Below are 19259 nucleotides of genomic sequence, written 5' to 3'. Positions count from 1 at the left end.
TTTTTCTGAACTTGTAGCAAAACAAGTACATTTGCAATTGTTGTTGTTAAATTTTTCTTTTTACAAATAATGATACTGATTTAGTGAGGTAAAGGAATAAACGTTAGGATTAAAACATAATCCAATAAAAATTTTATTAACAATTTTCTTAAAACCTGATGCAAATTATATTAATTAATTTAATTTGCATTCACTATACTTTTACATTTTCTTCAAATAACATTAACTTATATCCACTTTAACAGCACAAAAGACATCATTTAAAGTTAATATAAACAAACTTTCCCTATTTGCATCTGACATTTTAAATTTATACAATGTCCTCTATAATTTGTGAAATCACCAATAATATTTAAAACCTCTGATTACAAACTCTAAATAAGCAAAGTTTTATAAGCGTATTGTTAACTTGTATGTTTTGATACATGTCAATTCTGATAACATTATAAAACTGAAAACAATATCCAAATGTTCTAATTTGGCAAGAATATGTATATTTCTTTTGATTAAAGTGTTTTTCTTAATTTAATATGCCTCAATGTCCTTAATTTAATCAAAATATTCTATCACCAGTACAGTGTGTATTTCTATTAATAGGACTTATTAAACTGATATATAAGTTTAATAAGCACTATTAATAGAAATACATACTGTACTGGTGATAGAAAGAATATTTTGTTTTTCTTAATGTTTATTAGTAAAAAATATACATAGCAATACCCATCTAACTTAAAAAAAATCAATATTAAGAAGACTTTTGCATACATTCTTGAAATTAAATTAAAAAACAATAATCTAACAGAAACTGACCTGATGGTAACTGTTGAGATGGTGGTGCTTGAGGTGGTGGTCCTGATGTATGTTGCTGATCTTCTGAAGGTAACTGTCCATACTGATGACTAGAAGTTTGTATTGTTGGAATTGGATGATGCTGCTGCTGAGCTGGTTGCTGAGGTTGATTTTGTTGTTGTTGTTGTTGTTGTTGTGGCTGCTGCTGTTGCTGTTGAGGTGGTTGCTGTTGTACCATATATGGAGGTTGCTGTTGTTGTTGTCCTGCCATTGGTGGAACCTGACTCTGTGATGGGAATTGATATGGGATTTGCTATGGTGTCGTGAGAAAAAAATTATTATTGGAATGAAAGTAAAAATAAATCACTTGGTTTTTCAAATTTACCTTCTTTCCATCAAATATAATCTAATTTTTGTTTCAGAAAATAAATCACATATATCTATGTAAATTATTCAAAATAATTTAATATTCTACATCAAATCAAAATGATTACTTAAGGTATATTCAAATGAAAAATCAATCAGATTCTTAATAATAAATAATGATTTAATATCAATTTATAAACAAATAATGATCTGTATCAATTATGATTTTTGTTTATAGAATATGTTTAAGATGCTATTACCTACAGAATAATCCAGTTTAAATAGCAAAACAATAAATAAAATATCTTATTTTTTCAAAGTTTTCAAGATTATTTTGAAGGATATTCCAGAATTCTTATTACACTATACTCAAGAATTTAAAATATCAAATATTCTCTTCAAAAATTTATTATTATTGTTTACCACTATAATACTCTGTGACAGGGTTTCTTGTAGATAAATAAGACAGATATTTAAGTACAAATTATTTTAGCACTGGTACATGCATGTACCAGTGCTAAAATAATTATTACATATAAAATAATTCATATACGTATATTATTAATAAGAATAAAAGTATAAAATCAAATAAGCTCATAATTAAGTAATCATGACAAATATTAAAAATAATTTCATTTGAATGTACCTTATAATGAAATGTAAAAAAATAAGACTCAATTCAATGGTAATATGATGATGATAATAATAAATATAATTATAATAATCTACATTAATTTTTTAAATTTAATTTAAAAAATTTATTATGATAACTATACTATAAATTTATGTATACAAACTGATAATAAATGAATTTATTATGGAAGATTTTTCTTAAAATTTTGCAAAAATAAGTTGTTACCATATAACTCCAACAAAACAGTTTATACAATTAAAGAAAAATTAAATAGAATGTAATTGTTTTAATATAATCATAAATTTAAATAATCACAATAAATAAATGTATGAAATAGGACTTGATTTTAATAATTGTAAAAATTTATTTTTATTACATTTAATAAACAAAACTGAATCTAATGAATCTAACATAAATTATCAAAGTGCTTGACTCATATCAAATTTCAAACAATTATTTGAACTTTATTATTCAAGTTTATGAAATCAATGAAATTTTATAAGAAAATTTTAAATAATCTTCCTTTTACTGCTTTATTAATATTTTCTTCAATATTATTTCAAAATATATTAATTTATTACTTTTGCTTGATAAAGAAAATATCTTTTATTAATATTTAATTGGATAGAGTAAAAAAAATACATATACAGTAGAGCGTCGTTTATCCGAAAGCTGGTTATCCGAAACGTCCATTATCCGAAAGCATTCCAGTCGGCAAATTTAAATTTTCGCTAGTGCTGTGGCGCTGTAATCTTTGGCTATGTCTTCGGCTACTCAAATATTTTACGTTTTTTATACTAAATTAACATCTGAAGTATAATTTTTTATTATTTTTATATTTTTCAATAAATTTATTTTGTTTGTACAAAATAAAAAAATAATTTTTAACGATACAATAGTCTTTGTTAGGCTTAACATCGACGAAAATTCAACGCGAAGCGACACGCAACGGAGAGAAATTTCAACATGGGATAAATTAATATATTTTTTCGTACATGATTCGTTATCCGAAAAATAAGTTATCCGAACCACTCCAGTCCCCAATTGATTCGGATAAACGACGCTCTACTGTATTACTTAATAAATACTTATATGGTCTAAAAAATTTTCATCTCAAAATATTTTCAATAACTTTCAATTCTTTTCTTGTTTATATATTGTAGAATCAAATTTTTAAAATAAATCTATATGTATAAAATTGCTTGTCCTGACTGATTCACTGATTCATCATCGCCCAGAGAAAACCGCTGAACCTAGAGGTGAAATTTGGTACACAGTTAGGGTACATCATGAAAACGCACACTAAGAAAGGATTTTTCGAAATTCCCCTGCAGAGAAGTGAGGGAGAGGATTAAGGCTTAACTGGAAAAATGGCTTCTACTGTACTGTTTTACATGTGATTTTTTGTTACATTTAGTCTTCATTAAGTACTTAAGTGTATTAAATTAATAACATTTCAGACATTGTTATAAATATTTTTATATATTTCGATTTTTTAACCAGATGTTCAAACCTTTTTAAATTAGAATTTGTTATTGCATATTGGTTCGATTATAAAACGATTGTAAACGTTTCAGAAAATTGATCAAACTGAAAACAGTTCATTTGATTCTCAGCAATTCTCATCATTCTCAGCAGTAGGTGTTATATAACAATTACTATGGTTGTTGAAATACTGAATATAAATGGGGTTTGCTTGCAAAACCTCCACGGGCAAAGTCGCGGGAAACAGCTAGTTATGTACTGTATATAATATAATGTGATTGAGGTTGCTATGGTAATAAAATATTTAAAAATTTTTCTTTATATTCAAATGTTTTGGAATGTTTTATAATTTTATCAAATTAAATTTTATTAAAATAATTACAAGAAATGATATTTGAAGTTTAAACTTGAGGTTTCATAATTTGAGAAACAGTGACTGTATACACAAATCTTTATGACAGATTATTATATTAAAAACATATTCCTAAATTTTTCATCTGAGCTTTCATAAAATTATTTATACAGTACTAACAGTTTTTTATGAACTTAATGTACTAATTTCAGTATCTAAACTTCCAAAATTTGAAATGAGTGAAATTATATAGAAATATAAAGTTATATTAACAGAACCAATTATAGTATTTTTGTTTTATAATTTTGTATTGTATTATAATTTGATTAAACTTATTCAGCAAAATGTTAATTATGCAATGATCATAAAATAAAGAAAATTATCATAAATTTATTCCACAATCTAGCTTATTCATTTTAATTTGCATCTCACTATTTGTCTCTAATGATTGTGTTTATTAATGACATATTTAAAAATAAGACATGATAAAATGATTTTTTAAATTTCACATTAAAACTTAATAAAATATCAATTTACAATTTTTGATCTATGATCAATTCATAAAATGAAGTTTTAATTAAATATATGTTATAAAACTATATTAAATTATGCTAATTGTAAGATGCATTATTATTGATTCTAATCTAACAACACAATATCAGTAAGTATAATTCATTATCAAATGATTTAAAATAATTTTTATGAAAGTTAGATTACAAATCGAAATATAATTAGCATATATTTAATTAGTACAATGAACAAAGTCATGATAACAAGAGAAACCTGTCCCATTTTCAGTATAAAACAATGATTTAATTTTCTATTTTACAATTAATTTTTTAAATTTTGTAATTTCACACAGAAATTTTTGATATAATGTGCAAGCAATATGACTAATTTAATTTAATAAATATATTCAGTATAATTACTACTTTATGTTGTTTTCACTACAATGATTTTTAACATTGTCTTCATTGAATACTTTAGTTTTCTGAAGTTTTAACTCATTAAATACAACATACATTTCCTTAAATGTTTAAAATTTTACCTATTTAAATTAAGGTTTACTTATCATTTGATAAAGTACATACAAATATGTATTTCAAAATTAAACAACTTACTTGTATTTGCTGTAATTGTGATGTAAGATGTGCAATGAAATCCTGATGCTGTTTCTGTAACTGAGCAAACTGATTCTGGATGGCAGTTGTAATTGGTGTTATATTATTGGCATGCTCAGTGATAAGACTTGCCTAAAACATATATAAAATATAATCATCATATTATGTTTTGAATATATATTCTTTAAAACTAATAATTATTATTTTACAAATGACAACATTAACTATTTAAATAACTAAGCATTAAATTATTTCCAAACTAAAGAAATTTTACATGTAATAATCTTGAAAAGTTTGAATGATTTAGTAATAACTTTTCAGTAAATAAATATAAGAAGAAATATCAGAAAGTAAGTGTCTTACTTTATTCTCAAGAAAATGAAACCTGAAGTATGCTGTGATTTCACTTAGTAACTTAACTCCTTCAGATTGCAAAAGCATTTACCTAATGCAAGATGTAATCCATCCAAACATGATGAACATGGGATCCATCTTGGATCACATATTCAGACTACAGTGGTACCTCAGGATACGAAATTAATCCGTTCCGAAACTGAGATCGTATCATGAAAATGTCATAAGGTGAATCATTTTTCCCCATATGATTACATGTAAAACCAAATAATTCGTTCCAACACGAAAAACACACTCAAATTAAAGCTAAGTAGTACATTAAAAAAAATAACTATAGTAAGGAAAACACTGAAAAATGCATTTTGTAGTTGTAAATGTATAAATAACCATAATAGAATAATAATTGATTTAAAAAATGCGGTTTTATTTGCACTTTACATTTGAGGATAGACGACGGTGGAGGTGTAAACTGGTGGAGGAAGAGAGGGAGAAGGGAAATGATACTAAAACTTAACTTACATAACATAATGTAACAATAACTTAAAAATAACTTAACACTAATTTTTTTATCTTTTCTGTTTTATATATATTTTTTNTTATTTATACAGTACTAACAGTTTTTTATGAACTTAATGTACTAATTTCAGTATCTAAACTTCCAAAATTTGAAATGAGTGAAATTATATAGAAATATAAAGTTATATTAACAGAACCAATTATAGTATTTTTGTTTTATAATTTTGTATTGTATTATAATTTGATTAAACTTATTCAGCAAAATGTTAATTATGCAATGATCATAAAATAAAGAAAATTATCATAAATTTATTCCACAATCTAGCTTATTCATTTTAATTTGCATCTCACTATTTGTCTCTAATGATTGTGTTTATTAATGACATATTTAAAAATAAGACATGATAAAATGATTTTTTAAATTTCACATTAAAACTTAATAAAATATCAATTTACAATTTTTGATCTATGATCAATTCATAAAATGAAGTTTTAATTAAATATATGTTATAAAAGTATATTAAATTATGCTAATTGTAAGATGCATTATTATTGATTCTAATCTAACAACACAATATCAGTAAGTATAATTCATTATCAAATGATTTAAAATAATTTTTATGAAAGTTAGATTACAAATCGAAATATAATTAGCATATATTTAATTAGTACAATGAACAAAGTCATGATAACAAGACAAACCTGTCCCATTTTCAGTATAAAACAATGATTTAATTTTCTATTTTACAATTAATTTTTTAAATTTTGTAATTTCACACAGAAATTTTTGATATAATGTGCAAGCAATATGACTAATTTAATTTAATAAATATATTCAGTATAATTACTACTTTATGTTGTTTTCACTACAATGATTTTTAACATTGTCTTCATTGAATACTTTAGTTTTTTGAAGTTTTAACTCATTAAATACAACATACATTTCCTTAAATGTTTAAAATTTTACCTATTTAAATTAAGGTTTACTTATCATTTGATAAAGTACATACAAATATGTATTTCAAAATTAAACAACTTACTTGTATTTGCTGTAATTGTGATGTAAGATGTGCAATGAAATCCTGATGCTGTTTCTGTAACTGAGCAAACTGATTCTGGATGGCAGTTGTAATTGGTGTTATATTATTGGCATGCTCAGTGATAAGACTTGCCTAAAACATATATAAAATATAATCATCATATTATGTTTTGAATATATATTCTTTAAAACTAATAATTATTATTTTACAAATGACAACATTAACTATTTAAATAACTAAGCATTAAATTATTTCCAAACTAAAGAAATTTTACATGTAATAATCTTGAAAAGTTTGAATGATTTAGTAATAACTTTTCAGTAAATAAATATAAGAAGGAATATCAGAAAGTAAGTGTCTTACTTTATTCTCAAGAAAATGAAACCTGAAGTATGATCAAATTAAATTTTATTAAAATAATTACAAGAAATGATATTTGAAGTTTAAACTTGAGGTTTCATAATTTGAGAAACAGTGACTGTATACACAAATCTTTATGACAGATTATTATATTAAAAACATATTCCTAAATTTTTCATCTGAGCTTTCATAAAATTATTTATACAGTACTAACAGTTTTTTATGAACTTAATGTACTAATTTCAGTATCTAAACTTCCAAAATTTGAAATGAGTGAAATTATATAGAAATATAAAGTTATATTAACAGAACCAATTATAGTATTTTTGTTTTATAATTTTGTATTGTATTATAATTTGATTAAACTTATTCAGCAAAATGTTAATTATGCAATGATCATAAAATAAAGAAAATTATCATAAATTTATTCCACAATCTAGCTTATTCATTTTAATTTGCATCTCACTATTTGTCTCTAATGATTGTGTTTATTAATGACATATTTAAAAATAAGACATGATAAAATGATTTTTTAAATTTCACATTAAAACTTAATAAAATATCAATTTACAATTTTTGATCTATGATCAATTCATAAAATGAAGTTTTAATTAAATATATGTTATAAAACTATATTAAATTATGCTAATTGTAAGATGCATTATTATTGATTCTAATCTAACAACACAATATCAGTAAGTATAATTCATTATCAAATGATTTAAAATAATTTTTATGAAAGTTAGATTACAAATCGAAATATAATTAGCATATATTTAATTAGTACAATGAACAAAGTCATGATAACAAGACAAACCTGTCCCATTTTCAGTATAAAACAATGATTTAATTTTCTATTTTACAATTAATTTTTTAAATTTTGTAATTTCACACAGAAATTTTTGATATAATGTGCAAGCAATATGACTAATTTAATTTAATAAATATATTCAGTATAATTACTACTTTATGTTGTTTTCACTACAATGATTTTTAACATTGTCTTCATTGAATACTTTAGTTTTCTGAAGTTTTAACTCATTAAATACAACATACATTTCCTTAAATGTTTAAAATTTTACCTATTTAAATTAAGGTTTACTTATCATTTGATAAAGTACATACAAATATGTATTTCAAAATTAAACAACTTACTTGTATTTGCTGTAATTGTGATGTAAGATGTGCAATGAAATCCTGATGCTGTTTCTGTAACTGAGCAAACTGATTCTGGATGGCAGTTGTAATTGGTGTTATATTATTGGCATGCTCAGTGATAAGACTTGCCTAAAACATATATAAAATATAATCATCATATTATGTTTTGAATATATATTCTTTAAAACTAATAATTATTATTTTACAAATGACAACATTAACTATTTAAATAACTAAGCATTAAATTATTTCCAAACTAAAGAAATTTTACATGTAATAATCTTGAAAAGTTTGAATGATTTAGTAATAACTTTTCAGTAAATAAATATAAGAAGAAATATCAGAAAGTAAGTGTCTTACTTTATTCTCAAGAAAATGAAACCTGAAGTATGCTGTGATTTCACTTAGTAACTTAACTCCTTCAGATTGCAAAAGCATTTACCTAATGCAAGATGTAATCCATCCAAACATGATGAACATGGGATCCATCTTGGATCACATATTCAGACTACAGTGGTACCTCAGGATACGAAATTAATCCGTTCCGAAACTGAGATCGTATCATGAAAATGTCATAAGGTGAATCATTTTTCCCCATATGATTACATGTAAAACCAAATAATTCGTTCCAACACGAAAAACACACTCAAATTAAAGCTAAGTAGTACATTAAAAAAAATAACTATAGTAAGGAAAACACTGAAAAATGCATTTTGTAGTTGTAAATGTATAAATAACCATAATAGAATAATAATTGATTAAAAAAAATGTAGTTTTATTTGCACTTTACCTTTGAGGATAGACGACGGTGGAGGTGTAAACTGGTGGCGGAAGAGAGGGAGAAGGGAAATGATACTAAAACTTAACTTACATAACATAATGTAACAATAACTTAAAAATAACTTAGAAAAGATAAAAAAAAATTACTGTTGTTTTATAGATATATATTTTTTAAAATTTTTATTCACTACTTTTTGCTTTCTTTCCTTCACTTCCACCAGCACTTTCACTGGATAGAGGTTGCTTGGTAAAATATCTATCCAAAGAGGTTTGGCTTTGCCTTTTTAAAATGTTTCTAAAATGACTTAGGCAAATGTCATTACTCCGAGCAGCAATACGGCCAGTGTAAACCTTTTTGAGATGTTTCTTTTCAATAAAATCAGTCACTTTCTATAATACCTCAAGATTTCCTTTATTGAGCGAGATCCTTCCACGATGAAGCAAACACGCGGACTGAGACCGATGAACAGAAGTGAATAAAAAATGGCGCTGCGAACTAATGTAACGTCGTATGGTGAGTTTTTGTTCGTATCGTGGAGCAAATATATGTTCAAATTTCATGTCGTATCCTGAAAATTTCGTATGATGGGGCGTTCGTATCCCGAGGTACCACTGTATGTCAAATTAGGAATGGAAATAATCATTGTAATTGTTTATCAGTCTATTTTGATGAAATTTAAGGATGCTGTTTATCACAAGAGGATTAGATTGTTGGCAAAGAAAGAGCTGCTTAGTTGTACATTGCTCATAGCATTAGATTTCTTAAATATTTAGCATTAAGAAATTCTTTCCCACCTTACTTATACTTAATCCTAATTTGGTATGATTACTTTGAGAACAGGTGAAAGTCCAAAAAAACATCTTTGAAAAGTATGCTTCTATTCTGATGAAAGTAAGCCTAATTTCTAATTGGCTATCTTCATTAGAAGATATCTAAGATGAAATATGATATAAGCTTCAACTGCAGAAACATCTTTCTATCTCCAAATTTTAGATTCTTTGATATACTCTTATAATATAAGCATGATAAATATCAAAAGAAATAACAAATATCTGCTTATATATATACACACACACTGTATTCCATGTTTCTGCATTATGAAAATTTTATTTTTTGATTTCATATATAACTTTCTTATGTAATGTTCATGTTTCAATCCCATTCCAATTCATATCTGATATATTCTAAATTTCTAAAATCAATATTTCTGTTTTTAATTTCTAAAATTTCCATTTTCTCTACTCTGAATTTATTTTAAGTTTTGTTATAATTTTACATTAAGTCCCAGAATATTACAAATCACTCTTTTGTAAATTATTAAATCTGATTTGTCCCAGAATATTTTGAAACAGTTTTTGAAATATTTTTGGAAAATAGATATAGATATACTATTTTATTCAAATTCAAGCAAGAAACTTAATATTTAAAAAATAAGTTTAATGAATATTTGATTTTATAAAAAGCTATACAGTTCAAGAGAAGTAATACCTATCAAGAAAAAAATTTTAAAAATATTTTTTGGTACATGTAAATGGTATGTACTCGAATTTTTGTTTTGAATTTCCTGACTTTCCCTGACCAATTTTGTCCAAATTCCAACCCTCACATTTCTTACAATGTGGAATATCGACATAATAAAACAGCATTTTATTTACTGTGAACATCGAGTACATCTATCCCTCTTTTTGCACAGTTGATATGTTTCAAAGACATTAAAAAAATACAGTACATACATCCTGTAGAAAAATGTTTGATAGAATCCACAACTTCAATGTAATGAAAAAAATAAGCAATTTACAAATGAGACATAAGCTTTTTATTTTATCATCACTTATCATTATTATTTGTACATAAATCTAGTAAACACAAGGTAGCAAAAAAGCAACAAACAGTATTCTTTAATATACAAATAGTACTGTACTGTGCTTAAAATAAACTCTTGACTTAGAAATACATAATTTTAAAACCAATCTTTCAACAAAAAGAGTAACTTTTTTTTTTAAAAACAGCAACATAATTTTAACAAAAAGTTAAATTTAAAAATTTTCAAATAAAGCATTTTTCCCTCGTAAAAAAATTATGTAAAAAAGAATTAGTTTTCTTTTGTCAACCACATTATTTCAAAATTGTGTAAAAATAGATTGTATATAAAGAGGGATAGGTGTAAGTTTATACCAGGGATATCCAACCCGCAGCCCACTTAATATTTTTATGTGGCCCACTGCACCCTAAAATTTTTTAGGTATGTTTTCATTTATTTTGGTAAAGTATGTTGTAAAACTTTTCTCGTTTCACTAAATGCATTTTGATATCATAATGATGTAACTGGTGTTAGAAAACTGTTATATCTAGAGAACTGTTATGCATGTAGATGTAGTACAGCACATACTGTTGTGAACAATTCTTTTTGTGCATGAAAACATCAAAACTGCTGAAAGAAATAAGTTGAGTGATTCCCATTTAACTAACATTCTTAGAATTAAGACAAGTACCATAAAAGTAGATATTGACAATATTATAAAAGGAAGGCAATGTCAAAAATCACACTGAATTTATTTTTATTTTGTGTGAGTATAATTTCTTTTTATACTGTCAATAATACAGTATTTTTTATAATAATATATATTTGTTATTAAAATTTGATATTCACATTTTGAACTTTTTAAAAGCATATATTTATATAAAGTACCTTTGTGGTCCACTAAATATACTTAAATTTCTAATTTGGCCCATTAGGAAAAAAGATTGGACAACCTTGGTTTATACTACAGCTTCTCTAACAAATGCGTCTAATTTATTGTAAAATCTTTTTATTTTTTTACGAAACAGACAATCAAAATACAGAGAAGCTTCTTAGTATTAATTCTCCTTCTTCAAAATACAGATAATTAGAAAATAAAAAATTAATTACAATTCACAAAACACAAGAACTATTATATTAACGAAGTTTTATTTCAAGTGTGTTTATTTTCATTTCAATCTCTTTTTCTTCCTTTTCATTATCTTTTCTTAACATTTTCTTGTATTGTTTTAAATCCTTAAGTTGTGTAAGTTTTCTTTTTTCTTCAGCCCTCAATGCCTGCTGCTTCTGAATGTCTTTTTTCTGTTGCAGAGATGCAATATATTGCTATCTAGATCCTCTGACTGTTAACAACTGTTAATACCACTTGCAAAATGGATCCCATCATAAACTAAGCATTGAGCAACTAAACTTTCTTCCTTAAGATTTCCACTCAGCAGTGATTTGTTAACCAAAAAACCACTCTCAACACTTGCATTACCATGTGAGAAAGAAAGAGAAATTTTAATTATAGACCATATCTTGCAGTTGCCTATCATCCTTCATAATTTCACAATAAAATATGTCCAGATGATCATCATCACTCCTTTCAGATATGAAGTCCTCAAACTTTGTAGAATAGGGTTTTATGGACACTTTATTGTAGAGTATATAATACTGTTCTTTTGTTTTGACAGCACATTTCACATCAATCCTGTTTGTATCATGTAGAACCTCCAGTAAAACATTGAAATACAATTTTCCAACATTTGATTGCACTTTAATAATTTCTGGGTCTAAGCTGCTCAAAGCCTTCACACATTTGTATTTGACAGGTTCCTTCTCAATAATCTTTTGTGTCATCACTTTCAGCACATTTTGACACTCTCTTAGAAAACACAGAGTATCTTTGTCGCTTACTTTCAATTCTTTTAAAACTTTTTTGCTCAAAAACCAATATCCAAATTCTTCAGATGTACCAAGTTTTCATTAGCATTTAAATCTATTTTTAGAAAGTTCTTGTTGATGACCCTGTCATTTTTCACAAACTTTCTCATCAGGTTCATTAATAATTGAACAACTGCTTTATAAAGATAGGGTGCAAGAGGTTTGTTGCTCTGAAATTGGATGAGAAAGCTCTCACTTTGTGTACATATTGACCAAAAAAATAAAAGTTTAACTTTAATAAAGGGATCATTGAGTGCCTGTCTGAAGAATATAGCCACCTTACTGTCTTTCAACTTTTTACTGTTGTTTATGTATGTCTTCAATGTCTTCACAGATTCAACAACTTCTGCTGCACATTCCAAGCATTCGCCATTCTCCAACCACCTTGTTGAACCAAACTTTTTGGGAAATAATCTGCTTTCACTTATAGCAATGTATTCAGCATGCCAAGTGGGTGAGTCTTTTAGCAAATAGTACAAATTCCATAGCAGTGGTAACAAATTCCAATCTACTACTTTAAAACCAGCTTTTATAGCACTATGGACTACATGTAAACCACACATTCCCATTCTCACAAATGATTTACCAACATTCTGTATCTCAATGTGATCAAGATCATTTGCTAGATCAAGATGAATGTCTGATGTCTGAAAGAGAAGATCATATGCTGTACTATGATCCAGAAAAACACTATTTAAATATCTGGTCATAACCTTATCTTTACTCTTGTCCCAGTATTTTATTACAAGATCCATTTGAATTCTTTGAGCAACTTTGTTTAGTGATTCGTCAAAGGCAATAGTAATATTATCACAACTTGTAACAGCATCAATCAATTTTTTTCTGAAATAATGGGCTAGGCCATAATTTATTATATAGGAAGCTTTATCTGGACCCAATTGAAATTGTCTGGCTATAGCAGTGTCAAAGAACATATTTTTGAAAATGTTAATAATATCAGAGCGTGAATTGAGTGACATCTTTTTCTTTACAACTGCCAATGCCCAATTTATCTCTGCTTTTATTACATCATTTATCACAAAATGTGTCAATGTGCTGCTAAGAAATGTTGATTTGGTAAGAGACTGTTCATAAGTGATCTTAGATCTATCTTCCACAACAGAAGTCATTTCACACACATTTTGTTGATTATTAGAAGAGTTTGAATTTCTTGGGGTTAAAAACCTCAGTGAAGTTTGTTCCAACTTCAATCTTTTTATTTCAACATGATTAGAACTATTTGCATGTGATACTAATGCACACTTTCCCTTATTACTTAATGAGAAAACTTTACAACAAATGCAGCAAAATGCTTTTGTATCATCATCTTTTACAGTTCCTAACCAGGAATTGAATTCTGGATGAATAGCTGGATCCAGTTATTGGAGGCTTCTTTTCTATTATACATTCTTAAATTATAATGGCATGGAAACAAACCTCGTTTGTTTCTGTGACATTATAATTTAAGAATGTAGAAAAACACAAACCTTGAATAATAATATTAAAAAACAGATGAACCAGATCAGATAGCAATGTGTAAGACTTGTTTTGTCACAACACTACATAAATATTCCAATTCGCATATGCATATGTATACTGTATTAATTAAAAGTAGTGTTACCAACTCAAAATTCAAATTTACAGCTAGACATTTTAATAAAAATACTAAAATCATATTGTTTCCATTACAATTGTTTGATTTTTTTTAGCTAGATTGTTCATAAATCCACTAAATTTAGGAAAAAAATTAGCTGGATTGGCAACTCACTGAAAGAAAAAAATTGCCGCCATTTTGATTTTGGTTTCGTTGTAAAGGCCAGAGTTCTAATAATTAATTATTTTTAATAATTTTTATTTATTATTTATTTAATTTTGCATTAAATTTTCTTAAGAATGCAAACAAAATTTATTTAGTTTAACCCTTAATTACAATTCTTATTGCAAATCATATCACAAACCATCTTTCTCGCTTTTATAGCAAATTTTAATTCAATGAACTAATATTTTCAGCCATCTTAAATAGCCTTCCTCAGGTTTAACATAATTTCAAATGTCAATTAGAACAAAAGATTTGAAACTCAGAGTTTCACTTGTATGAGATATGACGAACTCTTTTCCTTTATTTTCCCAAAGGAAATAAAGTTAATTCTCCCAACATCAAGAAAGTCGAGGGACTAATAAGTATGTGGGAAATGTGGTACAGATGGATGAAGACACCTCTTTACCATTTAACCAGTTTATTGTACAACTATGCTTACAATATAATTAAAGTTGTCTTAATTTATCATTTTAAGTTTGTAGCAGCATTGGTGGAATCCAAAGCAATGTTCAGTGAACGATCCAGAAAGAAAAGTTCATTTGATTTTCTTCCGATGTCTAGCACTAACATAAACCACTTGTGTTTGTCCTTAGTTGGAAAGGTCCTTATTTTGAATGGCAACAGTTAAGATGTAAAAGGAAAAGGCAGCAGTGATAGTGAAATAGCAGAGATGAAGTGCGGGGAAAATGCAAATGACTGGAGGTGATTGGTGGCAATGGCTATGGAAGAGATGACTCTTGATAGCCTCATGTCCTCGAGATACTGGCTTTTATCACCTTCCTGTCCCTCAATTGTTCCCTGGATTGGTTTCGGACCCTCACCCACGCTTTATGATGGGGATCTAATTGATTCTCAAATTTACTTACGTCAGTCAAAGAATCAAAGTTTACAGGAGAAATCATCATTGTCTTTTCAAACAATGGAAAATGACTCCAATCCAAATGATCAATCTTGGGAGCAGCACTGTCTAGACTATTTCTCAAGTTTCTATAAAAAATTTTTGTTCATTCTTTTTCACTTTAATAATTAAATTATTTTACATTTTTCTATTTTAGTGTTCCAAGACAATTCCGGAACCTCACACTTGTATTCCTATGATGTCATAGTATTATGAAAATTGGGATTCTTAAAACTTATAGAATTTAAATAAAATAAAATAAATACAGAAATAAACATCAAATAAAATTACAATTATATATTAATAAAATATAGAAGTTCAGTGCATAGAATCACAACTATACCAGGGCTGTTCGGAAAGTTTGCGGCCTCACATAGAAAAACAAACAAAATAATGTTAAAACTTTTTTTATTTTTCAATGTAATCTCCTCTGTTAGCAATGCACTTATTCCAGCGATGTTCTAGCTTTTTTATGCCATCACAATAGGTCGATTTGTCAAGGTGTGCAAAATACTCATTCACTTCAGAGATGACTTCGTCATTTGAGTGGAATCTCTTTCCAGCCAAGAATTTTTTTAGGTTTGGAAAAAGGTGGAAGTCACTGGGGGCCAAATCAGGTGAGTACGGTGGATGTGGAACTAATTGGAAGCGAAGTTCGTTTATCTTTTGTTCAGTGATTCTGGCGGAATGTGCAGGTGCATTATCGTGGTGGAACAGAACTTTTTTCTTCTTCAAGTGTGGCCTCTTTTCTTCGATTTCTTTCTTCAGTTTTTCCAAAAGTTCACAGTAATAGACAGCATTAATGGTCTTTCCTCTTTCTAGGTAGTCAATAAAGATGATGCCTTTAGCATCCCAAAAAACCGAGGCCATCACTTTACCCGCTGATGGAACTGTCTTTGCCTTCTTTGGTGGTGGCGAACTGTGGTGTTTCCATTGCTTCGACTGTTCTTTTGTTTCAGGAGTGTAGTAATGGATCCACGTTTCGTCAGTAGTCACAAACCGACGCAAGAAATCCTGTGGGTTTTTCTGGTAGAAGTCCAAACACTCCTTTGACATCAAAGTGCGAACACGTTTTTGCTCGGCGGTCAGCAGATGCGGCACCCACCTTGCTGAGACCTTCGTCATACCCAAATCTTCGGTTAGGATGTGGTGCACTCGGTCGACAGAGATGCCTGTTGTCTCAGCTATCTCACGCGTTTTCAAACGGCGATCTGCTAATACCAAATCGTGAACTTTGTCGATGTTTTCTTCAGTGACAGCAGTTGACGGCCGTCCGCTGCGAGGGTCATCTTCCACACTTTCTCTGCCAGATTTAAAAAGGGCTGTCCATTTTTTCACAGTGGTGTACGAAGGAGCAGACTCTCCTAAAACTTCATCCATGTCAGCTTTGATTTGAGATGGGGTCAACCCTTTTTTCGTCAGGTATTTTATGACCGCACGAGTCTCCGTCTTCTCCATTTTTGACAAAGCATGTGCACACTGACTATCTGTTAAGCTGTCGTGGCAAAACTTTTTGACAAATCAAGCGGAAATTGGTATCGTATCTTTAGCAAGGATGGCTGAATTATTCCCGCCAAAAATTAAATTGATCGCAGCGCCGCATATAGGCAAGGCCGCGAACTTTCCGAACAGCCCTCGTATATCTCTTTCTTTTGCAACATAACTATAAAAGTTGTTTTGTTGTTGTTTTACACAAAAGATATCAAATTTATTTTAATTTTTTAGTAATTTAATTAAATTTTTAAAATTTACAAGCTTTTTAAAATTTTAATTATAAGCAAGTTAACATTGGTTAAACTATCGGATTACCTAACTGATTTTCAAAACTATAATTACAATATATCTATTACAGGTATGATCAAAGTTGCCAGTTTTTAAGCCCTAAATTTGCCAAAATCAGTGATATTTGTTACCCACATTATTTCTGTTAAACTAATTATTAAACTATGTATTGAAGTTGTGGAAATTAACAGAAGAGAGGGGAAAAATATGCTTGAAGTACGGTACTTTCAAAGAAAATCGTAACAACAAATATAAAAAGCTTGTGCCAACCACAAGTCAGCTCCAGCATTTTACTGTAAATATTGGGTAACTATTTATAATTTTTTATGTTGTGTAGTAATGTTTTAAATGTGAAAAATTATTAAATTACAGATTTTTACTGATCTATTTAGCTATTTTGAAGTGAACATTCTAATAAACTGCGATTTCAACTTTTAAAAGTTTGAANTTTTGTTATATATTTTATGTAATATTTTTAAAAATTGTATCTTTTAGTTGACTGATGAGGGGCTTTATGTATGAAACGTGCTGTTGTCACGTATCAACTAAAAAGTGATGGAAATAAAGTCAAATGTTTATTTATAACTCACATTTGAGTTTGAAGTCCAATATATTTGCAAAACACGGTTTCAAAAACAACATATTTATAATTTTTTATGTTGTGTAGTAATGTTTTAAACGTGAAAAATGATTAAATTACAGATTTTTACTGATCTATTTAGCTATTTTGAAGTGAACATTCTAATAAATTACAATTTCAACTTTTAAAAGTTTGCAAACAAATTTTTAGTTATTTTTTATTCTAATTAACAATTTCATCTTTTTATAATTGCTGAATTATTAAAATAAAAAATTAAACACTATTGCATAAAAGTAGTTTATCCTGTTTTAATCCACAACTGTAAAATTATATGGCTTTAGAATGGAGAAAAAAGCCATTTCAAAATGGATTCTGGTATATTTTCTTATTAAAGATTGCAGCATTAAATTTTTGCCACCTGCAGATGGCTATGCTTGGTCAGCCATATTCAGTAAACAAAATCAACAAGACAATTAAGGAGACAAATTCCGACTTTCTGTGTCTTTTTCCGAACACTAATGAAAATCCCTGACTTTCCAGGTGCATAGGAACCCTGTACATGTTATATATAATTATTGTATATTACAGACATATAAAAAGAAAAACAAGATCTTTTTTTTGATTTAAAATATTAATCAAATAATTGCAAAAAGAAGTAAAATTTCTTTATTTTAATGTTTTAGCTGAAATAGTTTTCTTATACAATTTTATAAAATTTTTCATTTTCTTTATAATTAAGCTTATCGAAAAAGATGTTCTAATCAGTTCTGTTTCAAATATGTTCTGATGATGATATAATCAATGAAAGAAATAAATATCATCAAAAATATGTCTCACTAAATATTAAGCAAAAATCAGAGAATTTTCAGTTTAAACATTTAATTTTTTCTTATATTACAGTAGAGCATTGATAATCCAAAACAATTCGGGACTGGGGTTGTTCGGATAACTGATCATTTACAAAAAAATATATTAAACACAAAACTGTACTGTATATAATTTGTATCACACATCTTACAAATTTGAAGATGTGTGATCATGTCATACCTTACATAATGTAATACATTAAACTAGCCTATAGTTCAGTTTGGGAGGGAGGGGAAGAGTGCTGCAACACCACAGCCCTAGCGAAAATTTGAATTTGCTGACTGGAATGCTTTCAGTTAACTGATGTTTTGGTTGATCGGTATTCGGATAATCAATTTTCTATACTATAATATAATATAGAACACGGGTTCCCAACCTATGGGTCGCGACCCAGAAGGGGGTCGCGACGGGCTTTCTGTAGGGTCGCCAACTTATACAGTTAACTAAAAAAAATGTTCATTATAATGCAATTTTTATTTTTAATGGTGTCTTGAACTTTGAATAATTTGATATACAGTCGACCCCCCTATAACACGGGTTCCTATAGTTCGGATTCCTATATGACGGCGAAAAAATTGCGACGGTATCCGTACAAACATGGTAAAAAAAACTCCTATAATTCGGTAAAAC

General features: G+C 27.6%; 2 protein-coding genes across 2 annotated transcripts in view; both read right to left on the bottom strand.

The window, feature by feature from the left end:
- Window positions 1-19259, bottom strand: part of LOC111640095 (calcium homeostasis endoplasmic reticulum protein-like) — a 92947-nt gene that overhangs the window by 25200 nt on the left and 48488 nt on the right. Inside the window, exons 13-16 of the mRNA XM_023386096.1 lie at window positions 8173-8304; window positions 6658-6789; window positions 4748-4879; window positions 811-1102 (exon numbers count right to left, since the gene is read on the bottom strand). Coding sequence (XP_023241864.1) covers window positions 811-1102; window positions 4748-4879; window positions 6658-6789; window positions 8173-8304 — 688 coding nt within the window. The remainder of the gene's footprint in view (window positions 1-810; window positions 1103-4747; window positions 4880-6657; window positions 6790-8172; window positions 8305-19259) is intronic.
- On the bottom strand, window positions 12443-15680 carry LOC111639988. Its single transcript, XM_023385983.1, has one exon. It carries the CDS (start codon window positions 13811-13813, stop codon window positions 12683-12685), a length of 1131 nt encoding a protein of 376 aa, XP_023241751.1. The 5' UTR covers window positions 13814-15680; the 3' UTR covers window positions 12443-12682.

The sequence above is a fragment of the Centruroides sculpturatus genome, unplaced genomic scaffold (assembly GCF_000671375.1).
Source record: "Centruroides sculpturatus isolate CEXI.00-Female unplaced genomic scaffold, Cexi_2.0 scaffold147, whole genome shotgun sequence".
Classification (NCBI taxonomy): domain Eukaryota; kingdom Metazoa; phylum Arthropoda; class Arachnida; order Scorpiones; family Buthidae; genus Centruroides; species Centruroides sculpturatus.
This window is presented reverse-complemented; position numbering and strand designations above follow the sequence as displayed.

What these genes read in the sequence shown, in the direction of transcription:
- LOC111639988 (XM_023385983.1), bottom strand. Translation starts at nt 13,813, where the DNA reads ATGACTTCTGTTGTGGAAGATAGATCTAAGATCACTTATGAACAGTCT.